The sequence below is a fragment of the Aristolochia californica genome, unplaced genomic scaffold (genome assembly GCF_029961685.1).
Source record: "Aristolochia californica isolate CCGP_79_NKW_82.1479 unplaced genomic scaffold, dmAriCali1.0.hap1 SCAF_12, whole genome shotgun sequence".
NCBI lineage: Eukaryota > Viridiplantae > Streptophyta > Magnoliopsida > Piperales > Aristolochiaceae > Aristolochia > Aristolochia californica.
Genome location: NW_027181793.1, coordinates 14,886,648 through 14,914,372, shown reverse-complemented (window position 1 = coordinate 14,914,372; position 27,725 = coordinate 14,886,648). Strand labels below are relative to the sequence as shown.

At 38.9% G+C, this 27,725-nt stretch overlaps 1 protein-coding gene across 1 annotated transcript; it reads left to right on the top strand.

The window, feature by feature from the left end:
• Window positions 1-24,568: 24,568 nt before the first annotated feature.
• On the top strand, window positions 24,569-25,450 carry LOC137946594 (uncharacterized). The gene is made up of 2 exons (XM_068792932.1): window positions 24,569-25,024; window positions 25,079-25,450. Exons 1-2 carry the CDS (start codon window positions 24,569-24,571, stop codon window positions 25,448-25,450), a joined length of 828 nt encoding a protein of 275 aa, XP_068649033.1.
• Window positions 25,451-27,725: the final 2,275 nt, after the last annotated feature.

The window sequence follows — 27,725 nt, the reverse complement described above, 5'->3', positions numbered from 1 at the left end:
TGAGAGAACATCATGAACTCCCAGCTTGTTGCAAATGATGTATAGGATCTTCTTGTATAAAATGGCATCATATCTTCCAACACTCTCCCTCACACTGGTGGCTCTTCCATGAGGCCCAGCTAGCAAGAGATAAGTGAGAGTAAAATCACTCCAAGCCGTATGACATTGCTCCATACTCCAGTAGGGCACACTCCTATCTTCTGTAGGTAGTGGGTCTATATGTAATGCTCAAAAGTATAATAAAACTCTTCCATCACCTTGTACTTCTACAAGACAACGACTCTCAAGTGGTACGAATAATAAATGCCAATTAAAAGGGGTATAACATAGATGTAGTAATAAGCTCTTCCATCATGGTGTCCCAACCTGGGCACCGACTCTCATAGGTAGAAATTAACGGGTAACATAGTTGTAGTAATAAGCTCCTCCGTTACGGTGTCCCAACCCGGGCACCGACTATCACAGGTAGAAATGGGTGATAAGTGGGTAATGTCTGTCATTCTCAAGACGGTGATAAAAGACCCACGGGTATATATATAAAAAAGTCTCAATGGACTTAAAACACCCATATGTATACGTGATGGACTTCAAATCCCAACCAAAGCAACACTCAAAAGATTGCAATAAAGGTTGGCCGAAAGATATGTGTGAGAGTCAAATAAATGATGGTATGAGAAAGGATTTTGAAGCCCCCACTTCTTCAATAATAATGTCTCATCCAAAGAGACACAATAGCAACAGCTGAAATGGGCTTGGGCCCATATAACACGAACCAAAATAATAATTTTTTTATAAAATGACCCATGAAATAATTCAATGCAATATGTTGACCAAGGAATATGTTGTGAATGCCAAAAAACTATAATGTAGCTGGAGAAATAGAATCAAGTCGAGTCAAGTCAGGTATCACCAATAATCATCTTCTTAGATGTAAAAGCTTCATCTTTTGTTCTTTCCCTTTTCTTGTATATTTTTGTCTCATTAAAATTGCCACAACATATAAAATACCTCTTTCTTGTACTTCTTCTACTTCTTCCCCTAAAGTAAGGAGGTAATGGTAGTGATCCCATCTTGAACCAAATAACATAGATGTAGTGATAAACAACTCAAAATAGGGAGAAGTGAGATTTTTCCTGATATAGTAACTCAAAAAGTGAGCAAAAAAATCAGCTTAAATTTGGATTTTTCAATGCAACAGAATATCGGCATGACCTTTGATTCTTCCAATATTAATATATCTTTAAATATAAACTAGATTGAGATGAAACTTTCCCCTTTTGGATCTAGACTTAAATACATTTTGTCCAAGTATAACTTCACTTTATAAAATATAATTCTATTGAGATATATAATCTGATAGATTTTGGTCATTGTAATTTGGCCCAACGAGGTACTCTTTCTCCTTTTTTCCAGCATGACCATTGACACTTCCAAGATCAATATCTCCATATAAAAACTCAGATAGAGAATTGGTTAAATAGGTAAGAAAATAGATTTACAGATCTTTCTTTTGATATATAATTCTCCATATAAAGTGTTGATTTTCAGGACTTCATAAATTTAGCTCATGGAGAAAAAAGGAGAGAGATCCATTGGGAGAAAACTGGAGGAAGAAGGGTTATGGTATTGATTTTTAACCCTCCCCCTGAAGCTCTATTTATAGATTTATGAAACTACTGAATTACAATAATACCCTTGAACTTAAGGTTTAGGGTTTTAACCCTAGAACTTTAACTTAATTACATTAATCTTATCTCTATCAGATAACCCTTTATTTACCATCCTACCATTTTTTATGAGGGCCTATGGGCCTTCTCTTTGATTTGTGGGCCATGAGCATGTTTTCTATATCTCTTGGTTGCATGGATCTTCCTTGGTCTTATGGGTCTGAGCCCATCTTCTAATACACTTGGAAATGTGGGCCTTCCTTGGTCGTGTGGGCTTGGGGTGAGAGAACAGCACGAACTCCCAGCTTGCTGCAAATGATGTTTAAAAACTTTGTATAAATTGGCACATCTTCCAATATGTCTTCATCTTCCAACACTCCCCCTCACGCTGGTGAACTCGTTCATGAGGCCCAGCTGGCATAATATCAGTGTGAGTAAATCACTCCTAGCCGCTAAGACACTGCTCCATACTCAAGTCTTAACTCATGCTGGATCTAGGGCACACTCTGTCTTCTGTATGTAGTGTGTCTATCGGCATTGCTCTAAAGTGTCCACCTCCACCACTGTGTCCCTCGACATGACAATGACTCTCAAGTGGTAGAATAATATATGACATTAATGGGGGGAAGTAACATAAATGCAATAATAAGTTCCTCTGTCATGAACTTCCAACCACAAATATTTTTTATATTTTTTACAGGGATGAAGTTCCTCCCTCATGGACTTCCAACCACAAACATTTTTTATTTTTTTGACGGGAATGAAATTTCTCCGTCATAGACTCCCAACCACAAATAATTTTGATATTTTTTATGGGAATGAAGTTCCTCCGTCATAGACTCCCAACCATAAATATTTTGATATTTTTGACAGGGATGAAGTTCCTCTACCACGGACTCCCAACCACAAATAATTTTTATATTTTTTATGGGAAAAAATAAATAATGGTATGAGGCTACCTCTTCTTCAAAAATAATGTCTCATCAAAAGAGACACAATAGCAGCAGCTGAAATCGGCGTTGGCCCATTTAACACGAACCAAAATAATCCTTGTAAAATGACCCATAAAATAATCCAATGCATATATTTGTTCTCAATAATATGTTGACCAAGGAATAATTTGTCAATGCTTAAAAAATAATAATCCAACCAGAGAAAAAATTTACGGAGTCGCGCCGAAATATGTATAAACTTGGGTACGTATACCGAGGAAAAAATAAGTGGCCCGAGTCAAGTTCACCCGGACCAGGTTGACTTGGTCTGAGTTGGCTCAGTCAAAACGAACCCAAGATCCTCGGGTTTCTGGTTCGCTGGCTCGCTGGCTCGACTCGGGCGAGTCCGGATCTCGGCAGAACCAAGCGGCCAGGCTGATTATTTCATGTTTCCTAACTTAGGGAATATGAAATATTTGAATAGTGTCTTCTTCCCGACTTCCGAACAGAACGGGCGGAAACAGAGAGCACTTCGGGAGAAAAAATTTCGAATAACAGCAATCCAGTAGAGAGATCTTGAAGACGAAACGGAAATGGAAACTTAACGAAATAAGAGACATCACCGGGAATCAAACAGAACGTTGAAGGAAAGATTTTTATGACGACAACTTCCCAAAACCAGCAATACATAATAATTTTTCGAAGATAGGTAGCAATGATCTCTTCTACAGCAGTAATGAGAAAATTTCTGACAACAGTAGTCGTTTTTCTCAGCGCCGATGGATTATCGGTAGAAAACATCTAGAAATGGCAACTCCTTGCATAATTCGGCGTCATCATCCTCTATGTGGAAACCATGCAGCAGACTTTTCCTCGAAGTCTCGGGTGGCAGAGAATTTTTTTTGTCTAACATAAGAAACAGCTCCGACAAGCAATGCGAGCATCAGGAGAGGCGCCATGAAGCTACCAGTGGAGAATGCCATCTCTCTTGTTCTTCTCCCTCTCTGTCTTAAGTGATGCATGATGCTTGGTGAGGCGACGCCTGATAGCACAGGTCTTCTTTGGACGAAGGTCCAATGGAAGAAATTTCTTCTTGCAGTAAGCTTCTCTCAACTGCTTCTGAGAGATAACCATAAGAACACGAGCAATAGAGAGCCTTACAACCTTGATTTTTGAGAGTTTGTTTAAGGCACCGCCAGTACTTTGGCCACTCGAAGCAAGGTGAGCTCAGCCTTCAACTCCTAGAGCTGGCTGAGCAGCTCAGTTTTTTACTTGGTGTGAAGCTCATGGACCTTGATCTGTGCCTGGGAAGAACAAGAGAGATGAGAGAAGCAGTTGTCTTTTCAGGCCTGTTCGGATAGTTCTTCCGGCCAGAAATCTTTGTGTTTGTTCAATCATTTGCTGGGAATAACTGGGCTAAGGGGAAAACGAGCAACAAAAATAAAAAAACTGAAGTTCTAAAAAACTATGGAAAAACAACGCATCAAATAAAGGATTTTTGGAATTGTGAAAAACCATAATATGAGTCCTGAAAATCAAAGCTTTGATACCATGTTGATTTTTAGGACTCCATGAATTTAGCTCATGGAGAAAAAAGGAGAGAGATCCATTGGGAGAAAACTGGAGGAAGAAGGGTTATGGAAATCATTTCTAACCCTCCCCCTGAAGCTCTATTTATAGATTTATAAAACTACTGTATTACAATAATACCCCTAAACTTAGGGTTTAAGGTTTAGGGTTTTAACCTTAGAACTTTAACTTAATTACATCAATGTCATCTCTATGAGATAACCCTTTATTTACCATCCTACCATCTTGTATGTGGGCCTATGGGCCTTCTCTTTGATGTGTGGGCCTTGAGCCCGTTTTCTATATCTCTTGGTTGCATGGGTCTTCCTTGGTCTTATGGGTTTGGGCCCATCTTCTAATACACTTCGATATGTGGGCCTTCCTTGTCGTGTGGGCTTGGGCCCTATCTTCCAACATAAAGTATCGTTCTTGTTAGCATAAAATAGCTCAAAAGTTGAAGCTTTCTACTACTGCTCTAACCTATTTTGCAATCTGACCTATGTTGTTTCAAATATCGATTTCTCTTTGTAGATAACTCCTATTTCTAAAAATCTTTTTAAAATTTGACTCAAATATCTTTCTGTCAATATATAATATGCAATATGAAAAGCTCAGTATAGAGGTGAAAACGCAAAGCAAACAACGGGTATAGGAACTGAAAAAAGATAAATACATACCTAAAATAATAAATCAGAAGTAATAGATCAGAAAAAGGATCACATTACCTTTGTGGGTTGACCAAGTCAACTCATAGAACCTACTGATACCATGTTTAATTTATGAAAAATAGAAATACTTCATTGACTTCATTAACTTATTATAATCAAAGTACATGAACCTCTATTTATAATAAAGGAAGGTAGTAATATTCAATTACAATAAAACTACCTTTGTCCCAATTACACCCAAACTCTAACACTTAAAGATAAGTCCTAGCATAATTAAATAATACAATATAAATAAAAGACTAACATGACTAAAACACCATTAAACTGAAACTCTTTTGTGGGTCCATATCATATGGGCTTGGGCCATTCTTCCAACATACTTACATATATGGGCCTTCTTTGGTTGTGTGGGCTTGGACCCATCTTCTGTGGGATGGTTTTAGGCCCATCTTCCAACACTCTTAGACATGTGGGTCTTCCTTGGTCGTGTGAGCTTGGGTCCATCTTCCAACAGCCATGAAAGAAGCAAATGAAAGCCATATGGCTAATGCTTCAAGGTAATGTGGGGTGATAGACACGCTATCGTGTGATAGACTTGCCTTTAGAAAAAAGAGTATTGAATAGAACAACAAGTCAAAGCTCTATCACATAAACCCACATCAAGAAGGAAAATTTGGAAGACCAAGAAAAGCCAAAACAAGAAGTTCATTCACATTACTCACATTCGAAGCCACTACTGCAATGGAGCGGGACACTATGCCCGCATTTGTCAAACCAAAAATGCAAATGGCATCAAACAACATTGGGTACTGTAGAATTTAGGATCCCATGTGGAGGTTTTTAGATCAATGAAGAAGAAGAAGAAGAAGAGAGGAAGGAGAGGAGAAGGAGAAGGAGAAGAAACAAGATGGAGAGAGTTTGGATTAAGGGAGAAGAAGGTACACTGACCAAGTGAGGAGGGATGTTGGACGAATTTTTTGAGAAAAGAGGGGAGAGCTCCAATGCTCTACCTCTTAGCCAATGCCTTTATTTATAGATTTATAATACCCTTAGGGCTACCACTTGATAAAAGAAGAGACATAAAAAGAACAAATATTTACACCTTTATGCCATCGTTATGGAAAGTATCCTATTTTACCCATATGCCACCACTTATATGTGTGGACATACTACCCTCGAGCTTGTGGGCTTGAGCCCATCTTCCAATACTCTCCCTCAAGCTAGAGGAGAAAAAACACCATAGATACCCAGTTTGCCACATATAAAGGATAGGATTTTAGAGGTGACTGGTTTAGTGAGGATATCTGCCAGTTGTTCTTGGGATGAAACTTTTTTTAGGGAGATTATTCCTGCTTGGAACTTCTCCTGTATAAAGTGACAATCCACTTGAATGTGTTTAGTCCTTTCATGGAAGATTGGATTTGAAGTAATATGAATCGCTGCTTGGTTATCACATTGTAGACCCATGGGACCTCCTTTATAAAATCCTAATTAAGTAAGAAGGGTCCTGATCCATAAGAGTTCACTAACTGTGTGGGCCATAGCTCTGTATTCTGCTTTGACGCTAGATCATGAAACCATATTTTGCTTCTTACTTTTCCATGTAACCAAGTTCCCTGAAACAAGAGTGCAATATTCTAACATAGACCTCCTATCATCAAGTGATCCAGCCCAATCTGCATTTAAGAAGCCTTCTTTGTTTAAGTGCCCATGTTTTTTATAAAGCAATCCTTTTCTGGGAGCTCCTTTTAGGTATCATAATATTCTCTCTAAGGCCTACTAGTGGGTAAGTTTTTCTTTGTGCATGAATTGACTCACCACGCTTATAGCTTATGATATGTCTGGTCTAGTTACCATGAGATAGATCAATTTTCCCACAAATCTTTGATATTTTCCAATATCAATATCTTCTCTAGTTGTTGCACATAATTTTACATTTGTAACCATAGGTGTGTCAACTGGTTGACACCCCTTCATTCATGTTTCTTCAAGGAGGTCCAAGATATATTTCTACAGAGACAATATTATCCCATGTTTGGATTGAAGAACTTCTATGCCCAAAAAAATACTTAAGTAGTCCTAGTTCTTTAGTTTTGAATTCCTGGTATATCATATTTTTCACTTCCTGTATGCTATGTGCATCATTACTGATTAAGATAATATCATCAACATATACAGCTAATAATATTATTCCTATGATGGTATCTTTAAAATATATCGAATGATCTATCGAGCACCGATGAAAACCAAACCATAGAAGCGCATGGCCAAATTTATCAAACCAAACCCGAGGGGACTGTTTATACCCATATAAAGATTTTTGTAACCGGCATACCAACTGCCCCTCAACCACATAACCTGGAGGTTGAACCATAAAATTTTCTCATGTATATAACTATTTAAGAGCGCATTCTTGACATCGAGTTGATATATAGGCCATGATGAGTTAGCAAAGATAAGAGGATACGTACAGAATTTAATTTTGCAACAAGAGAGAACGGCTCCTCATAATCTATCCCAAAGAACTGAGTGTATCCTTTAGCAATGATTTGGGCTTTAAGGTGAGCAACGGACCCATCTAGGTTATGTTTAACCAAAAAAAAACCATTTACAACTGATCGGTTTTTTTCTTTTTGGGAATGATACTAAGTACCAGGTTTGATTGTCATAAAAGGCTTGCATTTATTTACCCATAGCCACCTTCCATCCTGGATGCTTCAAGGCCTCATGATAGGACTGTGGAATGGAATTTGAAGAAAGATATGCAAGGAACTAAGAGTTGTTGAATTTATGGAAAAGTGAAATACTTCATTGACATCAATAACTTGTTGGAATCAGAGTACATGAACCTCTATTTATAATAGAGAAAGGTAGTAAAGTCCAATTACAATAAAACTACCCTTGTCCCAATTACACCCAAACTTTATCACTTAAAGATAGGTTATAACATAATTAAATAACTCAATATAGATAAAAGACAAATATAACTCATACTAAAACTCTTCTTTGACGTGACCATAAAATAAGATACTTTTGTGAGTCCTTCTTGATCTTCTAACTGATATGGTAAGGATGTCAACTCATGGTAATCATTGTGGGTCCTACTTCTTATGGGCTTGGGCCCATTTTGTGGGCCTTCCTTGGTCGTGTGGCCCATCTTATAATAATCTTAGATATGTGGGCCTTCCTTGGTCGTGTGGGCTTGAGCTTATCTTCCAACACTCCCCCTCAATTTGGAGGTGAGAGAACAACATGAACTCCCAGCTTACTGCAAATGATGTATAGAATATTTTATTATAAAATGGCACATCTTCCAATATGCCTTCATCTTCCAACATTCCCCCTCATGTTGTTGTGTCCTACCATGAGGCCCTACGGCATTATATAAGTGAGAGTAAAAATCACTCCTAGCCGATAAGCCATTGCTTCATACTCCAGTCCTAATGTTGGATGTAGGGCACACTCCGTCTTCTATCGGTAGTTTATCTATCGGCATTGCTGTGAAGTGTCCACCACCATGTCCCTCCACAGGACAACGACTCTCAAGTGGTAGGAGACATAAAAGCCATTATAGCGGGGGGGGGGGGGGGGGGGGGGGGGGGGAAGGTGGATGGATAACCTAGATTTAATAATAAATTTCTCCGTCATGGACTTCCAACCACAAATAATTTTGATTTTTTTGACGAGGATGAAGTTCCTCCGTAATGGACTTCCAACCACAAATAATTTTGATCTTTTTGATGGGGATGAAGTTCCTCCGTCATGGACTCCCAACCACAAATAATTTTGATTTTTTTGACGGGGTAAAATATATGATAACATGAGGCCACCTCTTCTTCAATGATAATGTCCCCAAAGAGACATAATAGTTGCAGCTGAATATAATACGACCATCTTCCAACACGAGCCAAATAATAAACTTTGTAAAAGAACCCATGAAATAATCCGATATAAAAATTTCTTCTTTGATGCACAAACTTCATCTTTTGTGCTCCCCCTTTCTTGAATATTTTGGTCACATAAACTTATCCACAACATAAGGAATACAATACCTCTTTCTTATACTTCTTCTACTTCTCCCCCACAAGCTGGGAGGTAATGGCAATGATCCCAGCTTGAACCAAATATCATAAATGTAGCAATAAGCCCAAATAACAAAGATGTATTAAAAAGCCTTCAAACCAGGGAGAAGTGAGATATTTTCCTGATATATCAACTCAAAAAGTGACTCAAAAAATTGGCATAAATTCGGATTCTTCAATACTACAGAATACCAGCATGACCTTTGATTCTTCCAATTCGAATATATCTTTCAATATAGATCAGATTGACATGGAATTTTTACCTTATGAAAGTAGACTTAACTTCATAAAATATAATTTTCATAAGTAAAATGTTCTGATATATTTCGGTCTCTGTCATCTGGCCGAACTAAATACTGTTTTTCCTGTTTTTCTAGAATGACCATTGACTCTTCAAAGATCAATATCTCCTTATAAAAAGATCATACTGAGGATTGATTAAATAGTTAAAAAAATAGACTTACGTATATTTATTTTGATATATAATTCTCCATATAAAGTCTCTTTCTTGATAGCATAAAATACTTCGGAATTTGAAGCTTTCTGTTGCCGCTCGAACCTCTTTTTCAATCTGACCTTTGTTGCTTCAAATATCGATTTCTCTTTGTAGATAACTCAGATAAAAAATTGGTTGAATATTTAAAAGAATATACTTACATATTTCTCTTTTGATATATATTTCTCCATATAAATTCTAGTTCTAGATAGCAAAAAATACCTCAGAATCTGAAGATTTTTGTTGTTGCTCGAACCTTTTTGCAATCTGAACTTCGCTCATTCAAATATCGATATATCTCTATATATACCTCCAATTGGAACAAATAGGTTTTCTATGCAAAGTAGACTCAAATATATTTCCATAAATATATAATTTATAATATAAAAAACTACGTATGGAGGTAAAAAACGCAAAGCAAACTATGGGTGAAAGGACTGAAAAAATAACTACCAACCTAGACTTAGGGTTTAGGGTTTAGATAAAAGGATCACATTACCTCCTTGAGTTGACCAAGTCAACTCATAGAACCCGCTCTGATACCATGTTGAATTTATGGAAAAGTGAAATACTTCATTGACATCAATAACTTGTTGTAATCAGAGTACATGAACCTCTATTTATAATAGAGGAAGGTAGTAGAGTCCAATTATAATAAAACTACCCTTGTCCCAATTACACCCAAACTCTATCACTTAAAGATAAGTCCTAACATAATTAAATAACTCAATATAGATAAAATACAAATATAAATCATACTAAAACTTTTATTTGACGTGACCTTAACATAAGATACTTTTGTGAGTCATTCTTGATCTTCTAACTGATGTGATAAGGATGCCAGCTCATAGTAATCATTGTGGGTCCTACTTCTTATGGGCTTGGGCCAATCATGTGGGCCTTCCGTGGTCATGTGGCCCAAATTATAATAATCTCATATATGTAGGCCTTCCTTGGTCGTGTGGGCTTGACTTTATCTTCCAACAAGAGCAATCGGAAAACAAATGATGGTGAGACATAAAGTTGGAGATAGGGTGAGAAGTAGTACAGGAACGGTGTTCCTTTATTAAATCAATAGGCCAAGTATCAAATTCTAGCCCAAACATAGGAGGAGAAAGACTTACCATGGGTGGATCTGATAAGTCCACAGGTGACGTGGCGGCCAGTGCTTCAGGGGGTTGAGTAATATTGACATTGAAAGACACAAGTGGACAAGGAGTGGTAGGAGGAAATGTCAACCCTTGAGGAGCATCATGTGAGGAGTAGGAGGTGTCCTCAAAGAAGGTCGCATCCCAAGATACATGCATATCCTTTCTGGGTTTGAGAGTACCCCAAAAAAATACACCTCATAGAACGAGAATCAAGCTTACTCTTTTGTGGGAAGTGACATGGACAAAACATATACATCAAAAAACCTTAGGAGGAAGAGCAAGAGGTCTTCACCATGAAATAAAACAGAGTAAGGAGTTTTATTGCTAAGAACAGATGAAGGTAGCCTATTGATAAGAAAACAAGCCGTAAGTATAGCATAAGGCCAATAAAATGAGGGTACCTTCATGGAGTAGAGGATGTATCTCTTCATGGTTGGATTCCTTCTTTCATAAATAAATTCTTGGACAGACTTTATAAATAATTCCTTGTATACTCCATCAAGAGGGATCCTAAACTCCTTGCTCTAATACCATGTAGAATTTAGGATCCCATGTGGAGGATTTTAGATCAACGAAAAAGAAGAAGAAGAAGAAGAGAGGAAGAAGAGGAGAAGAAGAAGGAGAAGGAGAAGAACCAAGATGGAGAGAGTTTCAATTAAGGGAGAAGAAGGTGCACCGACCAATTGAGGAGAGAGGCTGGACAAATTTCTTGAGAAAAGTGGGGAGAGCTTCAATGCTCTACCTCTTAGCCAATGCCTTTATTTATAGATTTACAATGCCCTTAGGGCTACAACTTGATAAAAGAAGAGACATAAAAAGAACAAGTATTTACACCTTCATGCCATCTTTATAGAAAGTATCCTATTTCACCCATATGCCACCACTTAGACGTGTGGGCTTACTAGCCATGAGCTTGTGGGCTTGAGCCCATCTTCCAACAGGTTCCAAAAATAACTGATACGGTTATGGTAACCCAAAAAACCTTGGGCAAACAAGTTTGGATGCCCAAATCACCAAGCAATTAAAATGTCATCCCGAAAGGACCCAACTTAAAATGGATCTCTAAGGGTTAAATTTCTTGTGATGTAGGTTTGTTTCGAAGTAGAGGCACCAAAAAATGTGTGGATTGGCACATAACTTATGATAAGCAAATGTACATAGAACTCAAACCAAAATATGGTGGTCATATAACATATGGAGATAATAGAAAAGGTACCATTAAATGAATTGGTAAAATTGGTACCTCAACCTCTTTCATATCTGATGTCTATTATATATAAGGGTTGATGCATGACTTAGCATTAGTCAATTTTGTGACAAATGAAACAAAGTGTCATTTTAAAAGGATAGTAGAGAATGAAAATTATGAACTAGTTCTAGAGGGACATAGAATAGGAATCTTGGTTATGGAATAAGAGACTATGGCAAATAGGAAAAATATTCCTTGAACAAATTTTATTAAAAAATAAACCTAGTGAAATGACTAGAGAATCAAAAAAATTGTAAGAGAGAAACCTTGGGATGCTTGCAAACTTAGAAAGCAGCACAAAAACTCGTTCAAGTCAAAGAATGTAGTTTCAACCTCTATATCTCTTCAATTCATCCACATGGATTTAGTTGGACCAACTCAATTCTTAAGCCTAAAAAGAAAGTGTCTCACCTTAGTGGTGGTAGATGACTATTCTACATTCACATGGTAGGTTTTCTAGCACACAAAGGATGATGCTTTTCCGGCTTTACAAAATTATGTGAAAAAAGTTCAAAAGGAGCAAAGGTATAGCTTTATTGAAAATAGGAATGGCCACAGAGAAGAATTTGAAAATTCACAATTTGAGGAATATTACACAGAACATAGTATTAATCATACATTTTCAGCTCTTGAACCCCTCAACAAAATGGTGTTGCTGAGAGAAGAAATAGAACCTTCATTAAAATGGCAAGAACAATGCTACATGCATACAACTTGCCATATAGACTTTGGAACAAAGTCATAAATACCCCATGCTATATCATAAAAAGTGCAAGGCTAAGCCTCCTTCTCAACAAAATTCTTTATGAGTGGTATATGGGCACCCTTCCCAACATAACTTATTTTTGAACCTTTGGATGCAAAGTGTTTATCTAAAGAACCAAAGGAAAAATTAGGAAAGTTTGGCGGAAGGGCTGATATTGGAATTTTCGTAGGTTATTCATCTCCTAGCAAGGAATATAGAGTTTACAATAAGACATCTATGAGATTTGAGAGTCAATGCATGTTGAGTTTAGCAAATTTGATTCACCAGATCCAACCCCAACTCCAATTTTCAATGATCAAGATAGAAACTCCTTCGATGCATCCCCGAGACATCAACCTTAAGACCAAAATTTTGAAGAGAACCCAAATGACTCGAATAACCATGAAGAACCATCTATGAGGCCAAAGAACTATAGGTTCATGGTTGATCACTCCCTAGAACAAATCATTGGTGACCCTCAAGATAAAATTGCAACTAGAAAAACAACACGTGAAACTATGGGCAAATAGCGCCTTTTTTTCTCAAATAGAATCCAAATGTTTCTTAGAAGCCAATAAAGATAATTTTTGGATCATGGAAATGCAAGAAGAATTAAACCAATTTGAAGGAAACAAAGTTTTGGCTCTAGTACCTGGTCCCCAAAATCAGCAAGTCATAGGAGCCAAATGGGTCTTTAGGAACAAAGCTAATGAGGAAAATCAAGTTGTGAGAAACAAAGTTGGGTTAGTTACCAAAGGATTTATAAATCAAGAAGAAGGAATTTATTTTGAAGAGACCTATGCACTCATGACAAGATTAAAGGCAATTAGAATTCTGTTAACCTATGCATGTCACATGAAATTTAATTTGTACCAAATGGATGTCAATAGAACATTCCCAATGGGTACATTCAAGAGGAAAAATACGTTGAACAACCCAAAGGATTTAAAGACATGACCAAGATTTAAAATTTATTAAAATTACATAAAGCACTATATGGGTTAACCCATGCTCCGAGAGCATGGTATAAAATATTAAGTGAATTCTTGGAGAAAACGGTTACAAGAGAGGCAGTGTTGATAAGACAATTTACCAAGAACCATGATCAAAACTTGATTATCATTAAAATTTATGTGGATGACATCCTCTTTGGTACTAAAAACCCCTTAAAATGTCAAGAATTCACAAGTGTAATGAAGAATGAATTTGAGATGAATTTAGTGGGTGAACACACATTCTTCCTTAGACTTCAAGTGATGCAAACTGACAAAGAGAACTTTCATAAATCTATAACTAAATGATTATAGCTTAGAGCAAAGTGAAATTTTGTCCATTGTGACAATATGAATGTCATAAGTCTAAGTAAGAACCGGTTCATCACTCTTGATCAAATCATAGAAATTAAATAGCACTTTATCAGAGAGTTGGTTCAAACCAAAGTAATCAAAGTTGAAGCCATTAGGATTTTATCGGTTCTCTAAGCTTCGAGGAGAACTAGGGATGAGCAACCCACCTTCATCCACTTAGGCTGACAAAGTTGAACTTACAAAACTCATCCCCCAAAATAAGTCTCATAAGAGTGAAATGAAAACCAAAAGATCATTATTTGGTCACTCTGCAAAGGGCACTATCAATCAATGCATATTGATTAATCGATCAACTTAGAGATTGATCGATCAATTGATACTAAATGAGCCAAGAACCACCAATCAAGTAATTCAAAGTCACTAAGAGGAAGAGAACTGAAGATAAATCCTCTTCATCAGATCAGCTCAAGGAACTTGAATACGTTATGGATGATGAGAGAGCAACCAAGGCAGCTGTCCTTGCCACTCAAGAACACCTGAAGATGGGTAAGCAGAGGATTGAGAACATGTTAGAAGTCCACTGATTGAAATTCATGTTGATTGATCAATCAACCTCTTGAGACTAGTCGATCATATAGAACTTTACCAACCAGCAACATAAAGCATGATCAATCATACTTGCTATAGTTCCAATAGGAATTTTGACTTATTGGTCATACCATGTACATTGAGTGATCAACTTAAAATGTCAAACCCAATTGGACGATATTTATTGATCATACCATCAATCAATAAGTTATTTTTTATAGAAATATAGTCATTACGCACTATTGGTTGATCAAACAATTTACACTGATTGATCAATGCAAAAACAAATTTTTGCAAACAGGAAAAATGGCTAGTTTGGTTTGGGGAACATATAAATATTCCACCAAATGTCCAATTGAGAAGTTAATGAAATTTTACTGTCATACATATCTTAATTCATTGGCATTCTCTTGAAAATTCCTTCTTAAGTCCCTTTTGAGAAAGAAAAAACATATTTGGCATATCTCTTCCATTCCTTTCACAATTCCAACTTCTTGCATACATTTTAGTCAAGCTCCTATGTATCCCATTGTGTATCAAAGGACGGAAACTTAGATCCATCAAGGAGAAGGCTATCTCTCCACAGTTTAAAGGGTGTAAGTTTTACCTTTATTTTTTAATTTTTCATTTCTTGATAGGTTCATCCAGAACCATGCTCCATCTATATAGAAAGGCCGACCAGATCTAGAATCTAGTGTCTCTTGGGGATATTGATTTTTAATCATTTATTTTGGCAAACACATGGCTTCATGGAAAGCCAAGATATCTTTCTTGTGATTCCAAGCTAATAGAGTGATTATTATTAAAATTTCCCAAGCATGGGTTCTTGGGAGGTTATTACGAATAGGGTACATCGATAAAAAAACTTTTGGTATCTCTCTCTCTCTCTCTCTCTCTCTCTCTCTCTCTCTCTCTCTCTCTCTCTCTCTCTCTCTCTCTCTCTCCCTTCCCTCTTGTCTAGAAGCTTTATTGCTTCCTTCCTCGAAAAATACCCACATGGTCCCTCTTGTCCACTCTCATAATCCCATCCATCATTCCATCAAGCTTCCTCCATCAAAACACTCCATTCACACACAAATTCAAGCCATTTCCCAAGACATTCAGTCCTAGTTCTCTTCTTGAAAGCTGAAAACATAAAGACTTGAAGAGGTATGTATCATGAAAATGGAGTTCCTATCTAGTAAAAAAAGTCAAAACGAGATGAAGAGTATGAAACAAACTTGTCAAATCTGTCAAAACGTGAGAAAACTCAATTGTTGAATGTGGCTTGGGTTAAAGTTTACAAGAAGAAAATGATGGGGAGAGACCATGGTTTTCTAACCCCTCTTCCATATTTATAATCTAATTAATTTAAAAAATTAAATATATGTTTCTACATCCCGTAAACTCTATGAATTTAGTTTCTATGGGAAAACATTTTTCTATAGAATAAGTAAAATGTAATTATACCTTCCAACACTCTCCCTCAAGTTGGAGCATATAATCTCAATTTGTTACTATTGAATTTCTAGAAATGAGAAATACTTCATTGAACAGATGTAATTTGAATACAATTAGTCTATATTTAAAATAGAGGAAACAAGTAGAATCCAATGACAATTACACTACCCATGTCCCAGTTACACCCAAAGTTAAATATTAAAATATAAGTCCCATAATAGTTGAACAAATGAACATAAATAGAAGACTAATATACTAAAACACCTTTAACTGAGACCCTTCTATGAGACCTCCTTCCATAATACTCTTCTAAGACTCCACTATATTAATTCTAGCTCTATGAGACTTCTTATAGTGAGAGTCATGTAACACTCTTTCATATTTGCTTCTCAACAACCCGCCCCCCCCCCCCCCCCCCCCCCCCCCCATCAAACTGGAGTTTAAAACTTCATATTGCAATGTTAAGGATTCTTAGTCTTCAATTTTCTATTGCAGAAAAAATTTCTTCATAGATGCAAAAACTTCGTCTTTGTTCAAAAAAACTTCATCTTTTGATCTTGTTGAATTTAGGATCCGTTTTCCATAATTCCAAGCAAGAGAAAGAAAAAAAGAAAATGAAGAAAAGGGAAGAAGTGCTCTCGGGTAGAGAGAAGAAAAAATAAAAGAGAAATGAGAGGTTGCGCCAAGCAAAGAGAGAGAGAGAGAGAGAGAGAGAGATTAACTCGAGAATGAGATGTGTAACTTAATTAATTCCGAATTACAACGCCTCCATTTATAGTAGAGGAGGAGGTAGGGTCCTTATACAATTAGCCTTTCAATCCTAATTACATTCCAACTCTAACTCTTTAAGATAAGTCTATTCAAACCAATCTACTAGAAGACTAATATGAGTTGAACTAGAACCATTTCTTCATTCACGTGAATATAAGGGAGGAGGCCAGCTCATGGCCTTATCCTTGTGGATCCCTCATGATCTTTCAGCTCATCTTGATAATGTTGACATATCATGAGATATTTGTGGGTCCTACTTGATCTTCTAGTCTTCTAACTCATTTCAGCTTGTGCTTCTTAATTCCTTGACTCGTGCTTGCTTGGGTGAGGACTCTTCTTGATGTCCCACATCCTCATGGTGGGTCCCACCAACTCGAGCACCATGGTGGGTCCCACATTGTAATAGATCTCCTCCTTTCTTGAATATTTTGGTCACATAAAAATTACCACAACAAGTGGAATAAAATTCATTTTTCTTGTACTTCTACTTTTCTCCCTCAAGCTGAACACCGGTCACTCACAAGATTATGTCTACCATATGCAGCAAGTTGGGCATTTATGATGTCTTCTCACCCCCAACTTGAGGGGGAGTATTACAATGCGGGACCCACCATGGTGCTCGAGCTACTGGGACCCACCATGAGGATGTGGGGCACCAAGAAGAATTGAGTTAGAAGACTTGAAGATCAAGTGGGACCAAAAATATCTCACGAGATGGAAACCTTATCAACATGAGAGGGAAGATCAATAGAGACCCACAAGGATAAGGCTACAAGCTGGCCTCCTCCCTTAATTCACGTGAATGAAGAAAGAGTTCTAGTTCAACTCATATTAGTCTTCTAGTAGATTAGTTTGAATTGACTTATCTTGGAGAGTTGAGTTGGAATGTAATTAGGATTGAAAGACAAATTTTATAAGGACTCTACCTCTTCCTATACTATAAATAGAGGTATTGTAATTCAGAATTCATCAAGTTACACATCTCAATCTCGAGTTACTCTCTCTCTCTCTCTCTCTCTCTCTCTCTCTCTCTCTCTCTCTCTTTGCTTGGTGCAACCTCTCATTCCTCTTTTTATGTTTTCTTCTCTCTACCCAAGAGATCTTCTTCCCTTTTCTTCTTTTTTTCTTTCTTCTTTCTCTTGATCGGAATTATGGAAAAGGGATCCTAAATTCAACATGGTATCAGAGCATTATATTTAGGATCCCTCGTCAAAGGAATGCTTTAAAGAAGTGATGATCAACACCTGTTACGGTCCCTAGTCATGGATCGAGTAACACGGCGTGTGACTTGAGACTCTAGCACTGTAAGTGAGTTTCTGGCTGTTACGGTCCCGGGTCATGGATCGAGTAATACGGCGTGGGAGTTGCGAATCCAGCAATGGTACTGAGTTGCTGGATTCGGTAAGGAGGGTTAAAGGTCCCTTCTTTGGGTACTCTTCCACCAGTGATCAATCTCCCTTTTTATGATCTCATTCTAGTGCTAAAGTTATAGCTAGAATGGAAGTAATTCAGGTGGAGAAAGAATGGAAAAATACCTGTTTTGCTCACGTTAATCAGGGTTTCAACCCTAATTTGATGCAGCTCATTCTAGGACTTGAAGACCTAGCTTGATGGGGCAGCCTTGGCTCATGTTGATGGCTGTCCTTGCTCTATTTTCGTGATGAATTCCCAGCAAGAAGAGTTCCTCTAATCCCTCACGTAAGAGAACCAAAATTACTCCTCTTTTGCTGCTCGTCAAGAGGGGATTGAACCCAACTTCTTGTTGACGCTGATGATGAGAGAAGATCCTCTCTTTGGGCTCGGAAAAGGGGTAGGAAGCCCCTTTTCTTAGTATGGATGATGAGGGATGAATTTGGGTGAAGATGGATGGCAATGGAGGGTGAAGGATAGGTTGAATTTTTGGAGTAAACCCTAAACTCGAGATCAAGAGGTGATCTCAACCTGTTTAGACTAGGTTATTCTAAAATCTCATAGCTTACCTATTTCATTCATACCTTTCCCTTAAATACGTCACGTCAAGGAGTTTTAGGGTTAGGGTTACAATAATTCCACATAATGCCCTTACATATAAAGTAATTAGAAATAACTCCTACTTAAAACAATATTAGAAATAACTCCTACTTAAAACAATATAAGAAATAAATCCTACTCAAAGAAATATAAGAATTAAATCCTATTGAGTGAGTTGTTGTTGTCTTCTTCGTTGTGTGACTCGGTGTGTTATTGAGTCCACAACACTGGCCTCGGTAAGGACAGAGAAAAATCCTTTATTTGTGTTGATCTTGGATTGGATGAAAGAAGCTCTCTTTATGAGGTTTATCTACTGTCTTAGGGTAAGGGCAGATAGCCCTTACTGCTGCTGCTCGGATAGGAGAAGAAAGCCTCTTCCTTTTTATCACGGAAAAGAGGGTTTGGGAACCCTCTTGGTTGTTGTTCGTGATAAGGCTGAAAAGCTCCTATCTTGAATGACTTTAGGATCACGTATTGAAGGATCCTTACCTTCTTCTTGCTGATCTTAAGCCTCAACACTTTGCACCAATGCTGCTCGTGATATGAGGATGGAAAATCCTCACTTCTTGCTCAGTAAGGAGGGTAAGATCCCTCTCTAGCTGCTATTGATGAAGAAGAGGTTGAAGCCTCTCTTTGAACTCGGAAAAGGGACAGAAACTCTCCTTCCCTTCCTCGGTATAGATCAATGGAAAACAAATCAAGAATGATAGAAAGATATGCAGATTCTAAGGGAATCAAGACCTAGAGATCATCAAGGGAGACCTCCAAACCCTAGAGCTAGACAAGGAGAACTCCAAGCCTGTTTAACCTAAAAATCAATGCTTGCCTTTTCTCTATTTCCTTACCCTTTAAATAGGGTTTGACGTCATAAGTGTTTTAGGGATAAAAATGACAATTTTACCCCTACATCCATACTCCTTACATAATTAATGAAAAATTATACTTAAAGCAATATAAATATAAAACCAATGAACTCTGTGAGTTATTGTCTCCTCCTTTGAGTGACTCGGTGTGCTATTGAGTCCACAACATCTGCCTCCCCGTGGAGAAAGAGCTTGTCCTCAAGCTCATAAGCTGGGTAGATCTGTTTGAAGATGTCCAACCACTCCCATGTAGCAGCCTCAGGTTCAGTATCTGTCCACTGGACTAGAATCTCCCACTGGTCATTAACCAAACGTGTGCGTAACACCACAGCTAGAGTAAGAATAACGTGTCCGTTGTCCACCGGTGGAAGGAATGGAGTGGAAGTAGGCGGTGACCCTACATATGGTTTCAAGAGGGAGACATGAAACACATTATGTAGCTTGGTTGTGGCTGGCAATTGGAGTTGATAGGCGACTGGCCCCACAAGACGAATAATGGAAAAAGGCCCAAAATACTTGGGTGAGAGCTTATGGCGTGGTGGTCCCACAAGGGATTGTTGGTGGTATGGTTGTAGGCGTAACCAAACATAGTCCCCTACCACGTAAGAGATGTCGCAATGTCCCTTGTCGTAGACATCTTTCATGCGAACTTGAGCTCTCCGTAGGCGTTCTTTAATATTTTGTAACAGTTGATTGTGATCCATGAGTGCCTGATCAATTGTGTCCATGCGGGTGGACCCTAGAATATAAGAGAGAAGGTGAGGGAGATCCCAGCCATAACCCTAAAAGGAGTGGATTGCAATGCGGAGTGGAATGAAGTGTTGTAACAGTATTCGGCCTACGGTAGCCATTGAACCCTTTGCTTCAGACGATCACCCACCATGCACCATAGATGTATCTCGATGGTATAGTTAACCACCTCGGTTTGGCCATCTGTCTGCAGATAATATGCGAAGGAGAATTTCAATTTTGTACCACTCAAACAAAAAAGTTCCCGCCATAAAGTGCTTGTGAATACCGTGTCCCGATCAATTACAAAAGATTCTAGAATGCCATGTAAGTAGACAATATGCTCCAGGAAAGTCAGTGCTACCCGTGAAGCTATATGAGGATGAGCCAGTGGAATAAAATGGTCATACTTGGAGAACCAATCGACCACCACAAATAGTACTGATTTGCCGGAGGACTATGGAAGACCTTCAACAAAATTCATCAAAATATCAGCCCAGACCTATGTAGGGAAGGTGAGAGGTTGTAAAAGACATGTGGGACTTAAGTGGTCGGCTTTGTTGCGTTAACATACCTAACATGCTGATACATATGTCGCAATGGAGGTCTTCATGGCTTGCCAATAAAAGTCTGCTCGAATACATTGCAAAGTTTTCTGAATACCTCCATGTGTGTTGTCGTGGTATGCAGAGGGGATGGCTGGAATCAACTCTAAAGTGTGGGGAAGATAAATGCATTGTTTGTATCAAATAAGTGAATCCTGGATGGACCACTTCGACTCCATTGTCCCCTCTGTAATTCTTTTGTGTAGCTCTTGTAGGACCGAAAGAGTGGCATGTGCTTCTCTCACCAAGTCAAGGATGAGGAAATGAGGGTGGCTTATCGAATATACAAGTTGCTGATTTTGAAAATGATGTGACAAGTCATCTGCTGCGTTGTTTAATCTCCCGGAACGATATTCCACCAAAAAGTCAAATCCCATCAACTTATTGATCCAATGCTGTTGTGGCAAAGTCGTGCGACATTGTTCAAGTAAGAATTTAATGCTATAGTGATCAATACTGATGAGAAATGCATTGCCCCATAAGTAATGGTGCCAGTGTTGGACTGCCTTGGCCAACCCTATTAATTCCCTTTCATATGCTACCAATTTGTGATGACGAACTGCCAACTGTTGGTTGAAATACGCAATGGGATGTGACTGTTTCTGTAATACTACCCCAATGCCCCCACCAGAAGTGTCGCTCTCAACCACAAATAATTCTTCAAAATTGGGAGGTTGTAAGAAAGGGGTGGATGCGAGAGTAGTTTTGAGGGCCCGAAAGGACTATGTGGCCTCCTCATTCCAGTGAAAGGAGTTCTTCTTCAAGAAACCAGTTAAAGGTGCAGCCAATAGACCATAATTCTGAATGAATCTATGGTAGTAACTGGCGAGACCCAAAAATCCCCATAAATCTGAGCAAGACTGCGGTTGTGGCCAATCATGAATCACCCTAATCTTCTCTGGATCAACTGTGACACACTCATGTGATATAATATGTCTAAGATAAGAGACATGTGAAGCCGCAAAAGCGCATTTGGATTTCTTTAAATAGAGTAGAGGTGCTCGTAATAATTCAAAAACAATCCGTAAATGCCGTAAATGCTCTTCTCCGGACTTGCTATATTTGAGAATATCATAAAAAAAAGTATGGATTTCCGAAGATAGTGGTTAAATACCTCATTCATAAGTGCTTGAAAAGTGGAGGGGGGAATTTGATAAGCCGAAAGGCATGACCAAAAATTCAAAATGATTGTGATGTGTGCGAAAGGTTGTCTTCTCAATGTCAGAGGGGTGCATACGAACCTGATGATATCCAGAGCATAAGGCCAATTTAGTAAAGAACTGTGACCCATGTAATTCATACAAGAGCTCCTCCACCACCGATATAGGAAACTTATCCTTCACTGTATGAGCATTCAACTCCCGATAATCTATAAAAAATCTCCATGTGTTATCATGTGTCTTCATGAGCAATACGGGTGAAGAGAACGGGGACCATGTGCTGCAAATAAGGCCTTGTTGTAACATAGCCTGGCACTGTCGCTTGATTTCATATTTCTGTAGATGTGGATACCGGTATGGTCGAACTACCACCACATCAGAACCTGGTTTTAAATAGATTCTATGATCACAAAGCCTCAAGGGAGGCAATCCGGAAGGCTCATGGAAGAGGTTGGAGAACTCATCAATAAGATTTTCAATAGAGCTGTCTGGATGGTCCTGTGTGTTCATGGTATGAAGGTGATGGGGTTTGTCCACCTGACTGCCTGTAAGAGCACTTGGCTACCACGCAAGACAAAGCTCTTTGTTAACACAAAAAAGTTCCACATAATGGGTCCCAATGTTTGCAACCATTTAATGCCTAACACCATATCAAAGCCAGCCGGAGGTATGACAAAAAAATTCAGCATGAAATAAAGTAGTATCAATAGAAAATTTTACGCTTTGTTGATCCCGTAGCTAGGGACTTTCTCCCCATTGGCCACTGAAACCGTGCCTATAGGATGGGGAAGGATATGTAACTCAAAAGGCTGAGCAGCTATTAAGCAAAGAAAAATGTGTGTATTTCCCAAATCCACTAGTCCCACAAGTTCCTGGTCGAGGACTTGAGCTCTGACTTGCATAGTTTTGGCAGATTTCTGCCCAGTAATAGCATTCAAAGAAATCTTCGGTAGTTCCTCCTCAATTATTGCTTCAGTATATTTTGTGTCCTCTATTTCCTCTACTTCGAGCGAAAACAACCTTTTACATTGGTGACCTACCCGGTATTGTTCATCACAGTTGTAGCACAAATTCTTGGATCTCCGTTCTGCCATCTCCGCACTTGTTAATTTTTCTATATACAGTCGTGGAGGGTTACTAGAGAGCGTTGTTATGGACTCAATAGCATCACGAGTTATCAACAGGTGTAGGAATTAAATTATGTTATTTTCATTTTCATGTAATTCAATATGGTTTGATTTGGTTTAGATGTAATGAGGCATGAACCAGTTGACCCACAGGTCCAACTTGTATCTCCGTCCTCAACCATATTTATGGGGACGTCAAGGTGAATGAAAGGAAGCATTGAGAAAATTAGAATTAAACAGGTCGGATTCTCCCTCAGAGGTCCAGGTCGGATTCTCCCTCTGAGGTCCAGGTCGAGCTTCCTTCAAAGCTCAATCATTCCATTCCGAATTCCACCATTCCACGTTTCAGAAACAAGAATCCTCTTCCAGCGTATATATTCAATATGGAGGGAAGAGAGGAAAGAAGGGTGACTCGACCCATGGCTCGGGAAGATCCTAAAATCTTGGTATCAGACAGGTCCACCCTTGGGGATTTCTCTTCCCCAGAGGATTTGCGGCAATTACTTGAGGACAATCGTCAGAGGACAGATGCTCAAGCTCAATCCCTTGACGAAGTGCATCAGACCACATCTGACCTATGTGAGGCTTTCAAATCAATGGATGTAGCAATTCATGCCATCCTCCGGCGACAGGAAGACAGTGGCCTTCGAGCGCCGCCGCCGACAGACCACCATCAGTACCTGCCACCACTGCCTCCACCACCACTGCGCCACAACAATTCCCCTATGGGCCCTTCCGCACAGGGACCAAATTAGGTTCCCAGGTATTTCAAACTGGACTTTTCTACATATGATGGGTCTAAGGACCCCTTGATTTGGTTAACCAAGTGTGACCAGTTCTTTTATCATCAAAAAACACCGACGAATGACAAGGTTCATTTGGCCGCATACCACATGCTCAATGAAGCGCTCCTATGGTACCACCAATTCCAAAATGACCATTTGGTTCAGGATTGGGCGACCTTTAGACAATCTTGCATGATGAGGTTTGGTCCTCCAGCTAGTAGTAATCCATTGGGAGAATTGATCAATTATAAATAGACTGGGTCATTAGAGGTGTACCAAAAGACCTTCCAGGAACATTTGGCCCGCGCTAGTGAGTTTGTCAGGCCCTCCCAATATGTTCAAATATTTACTAGTGGTTTGACTGAAGCTTTGTGTCTAGAAGTTGAATTACATGGTCCTACAGAATTAGACCACGCTATGAATTTGGCCAGGGTAATTGAGCATAAGCAGCGAGTTCTGAAGGACTCACTGGTCAGAAAACCAGTTTGGCCAAGCAAGTACAATGCCACTGTGCCAGCACCCTATTCAGGGCCTCCACTTTCTATAATCAATGCAGCACCGTGTACAGAAAGTTCTAACTCTATGCCACCCGCCCCTTACTTCAAAAAATTGAATAGATAGGAGATGGAACATAGAAAGGCCAAGGGCCTTTGTTTTAACTGTGATGAACAGTATGTCCAAGGTCACATATGCAAAAGATTATTCAGTGTGGTTCTGTGGGAGGATTGTGAGGACATACTACCAGAGGAAGACATTGTGGAGACAGAACAAGAGGGTCAAGAGATTTCACTTCATGCCATGACTGGCTTGCACAGTTCTAACACCATGCAAGTTCAGGCCCAGTTGCATCATCTACAGTTACTAGCTTTAGTTGACTCTGGCAACACGCATAACTTCATCAGTCAGCCAGCGGTAGAACAACTTGGGTTAGTAATCCATCAGCAGACAGGCCTCTCCGTCTCAGTGGCCAATTGGGCCAAAATTGCCAGTGTGGGAATATCTACAGCCACCCACTTTGATATTGAGGGACACTCCTTTATTGCAGACTTCTTGGTGATTCCACTGGAAGGATTTGATTTGGTACTTGGAGTTAAATGGCTCAACCTGTTGGGGCCTATTTTATGGGATTTTTAGGCTCTGACCATGACCTTCACAGAGGACAAGCCTCAGATTACATTGCATGGCACCCAAGAACCGGTGTCCTGTGCACTTCAGGCCATTCAGGTACAGAGCACCGACAACTATAAGTTATCTCAATTACTTACAGACTTTGATGATATATTTCATGAACCTACTGCTCTTCTGCCTATTCGCCACTATGATCACCTCATCCGATTGAAGATGGGAACTGAACTTGTGGTGGTTCAGCCTTACCGTTACCTCCACCTACCGAAGGATGAAATTGAGAGGCAGTGCCAAAATATGCTCACCCAGGGAATTATTCAGCCAAGCAGGTCTCCTTTCTTAGCCCCGGTCTTACTGGTTAGAAAGCATGATAAGTCATAGAGGTTTTGTGTGGACTACAGGCAACTCAACACTCACACACTTAAAGAAAAATTTCCCATCCCAGTGGTGGACGAGTTGCCAGATGAGTTACACGGTGCCACTATATTTACCAAGTTGGACCTGAAGTCTTGCTATCATTAGATCCGCGTTCATTCTTCAAATGTAGAGAAGACAGTGTTCTGTACGCACCACGATCATTTTGAGTTCCTCATGTTGCCCTTTAGTCTCTCCAATGTGCCTTGCACATTCCAGGCCCTCATGAATGAGGTATTTTCCTCTCTCTTGCGGAAATATATTTTGGTATTTTTGGATGATATATTGGTGTATAGAAAAAATTGGGACGAGCATCTTCAGCACCATCACCAGGTATTTACTCTTCTCTGCTCCCATCATTTGGTTTTAAATAAATCCAAATGTTCCATGGGCACCTACGATGTGGCATACTTGGGCCACGTTACTACAGCAGTTGGGGTGAAGGTTGACCGTAGTAAGATTTAGGCAGTCACCAATTGGCCTCCTCCCACCTCCATTATAGCGTTAAAGGGATTTTTGGGCCTAGCTGGGTATTACAGGAAATTTATACGCAGTTATGGCCAGATTGCATCACCGCTCAATGTAGAACTTAGGATCTCATGAAAGGAACTTTAGATCAATAAGAAAGAAGAAGAAGAATAAGAGAGAAGGAGAGAAGAAGAAGAACGTGGAAGGAGAGAGTTTGGATTAAAGGAGAAGAGGTTTGTATCAAAAAGAAAAATGAGGGCTGGACGAATTTGTGGAAAGAGAGGAGAATGCTTCAATGCCCTACCTCTTAGCCAATGCCTTTATTTATAGTTTTACAATGCCCTTAGGGCTACAACTTGATAAAACAAAAGACATAAAAGGAACACATATTTACACTTCTATGCCATCTTTATGGAAAGTACCATATTTTACACATATGCCACTCCTTTGACGTGTGGGCTTCTTGTCTTGAGCTCGAGGGCTTGAGCCCATCTTCCAACACTCCCCCTCAAGTTGGAGGAGAAAAGACATCATAAATACCCAGCTTACCACATATAAACGATAAGATTTTAGAAGTAATGGGTTTAGTGAGAATATCAGCTACTTGCTCTTGAGATGTCACATGTTTGAGAGAGATTATTCCTGCTTGAAACTTCTCCCGTATAAAATGACAATCCACCTCAATATGTTTAGTTCTTTCATGAAAAAATGGATTTGAAGTGATATGAATGGCTTCTTGATTATCACAATGCATATTCATGGCTCCTTTTTATAAAAACCTAGTTCGGTAAGAATGGTCCTGACCCATAAAATTTCACTAACGATATGGGCCATAGCTTTATATTTTACTTCGGCGCTAGATCTTGCAACCACATTTTGCTTCTTAATTTTCCAAGTAACCAAGTTTCCCCCAACCAAAGTACAATATCCTGATGTAGATTTTCTATCATCAGGAGATCCAGCCCAATCAGCATCTGAGAAGTCTTCTATGTTGAAGTGCCCATGTTTTTTATACAGCAATCCTCTTCCTGGAGCTCCTTTTAGATAACGTAATATTCTCTCTAAAGCCTACCAGTGCAAATTTGTGGTTTTTGCATGAATTGACTCACCACACTTACAACATATGATATGTCTAGCCTAGTTACCGTGAGATAAATCAGTTTTCCCACGAGTCTTTGATATTTGTGGCACATAATTGTACATTTTTATCCATAGGTGTGTCAACTAGTCTACAACCCTTCATTCCTATTTCTTCAAGGAGATCCAAGACATATTTCCTTTGAGACAATATTATCCCATGTTTGGATTGAAGAACTTCTATACCCAAAAAATATTTAAGCATACCAAGGTCTTTAGTCTTGAATTCCTAACATATCATCTGCTTCACCTCTTGTATGCTCAAAGAATCATCACCGGTTAAGATAATATCATCCACGTATACGGCCAATAATATTTTCCCTTTGACCGTATCTTTATAATATACGGAATGATCAACTGAGCACCGATGAAAACCAAATTGTAGAAGTGTTTGACTAAATTTATCAAACCAAGCCCGAGGGGACTGCTTAAGCCCATATAAAGACTTTTTTAGCTGGCATACTGACTCCCCCTCAACCACATAACCAGGTGGTTGAACCATATAAATTTCCTCACTGATATCACCATTTAAAAAAGTATTTTTAACATCCAATTGATAGACGGGCCATGAGGAGTTAGCAGCAATAGATAAGATGATAAGTACCAAATTCAATTTTGCAACATGAGAGGTCTCCTC

Bases quoted from the DNA above. Each gene is read 5' to 3' on its own strand.
- LOC137946594 (XM_068792932.1), top strand. From the start codon at position 24,569: ATGGAACATAGAAAGGCCAAGGGCCTTTGTTTTAACTGTGATGAACAG. The intron at 25,025-25,078 runs GTACTTGGAGTT...TGGGATTTTTAG, and splicing joins CACTGGAAGGATTTGATTTG to GCTCTGACCATGACCTTCAC.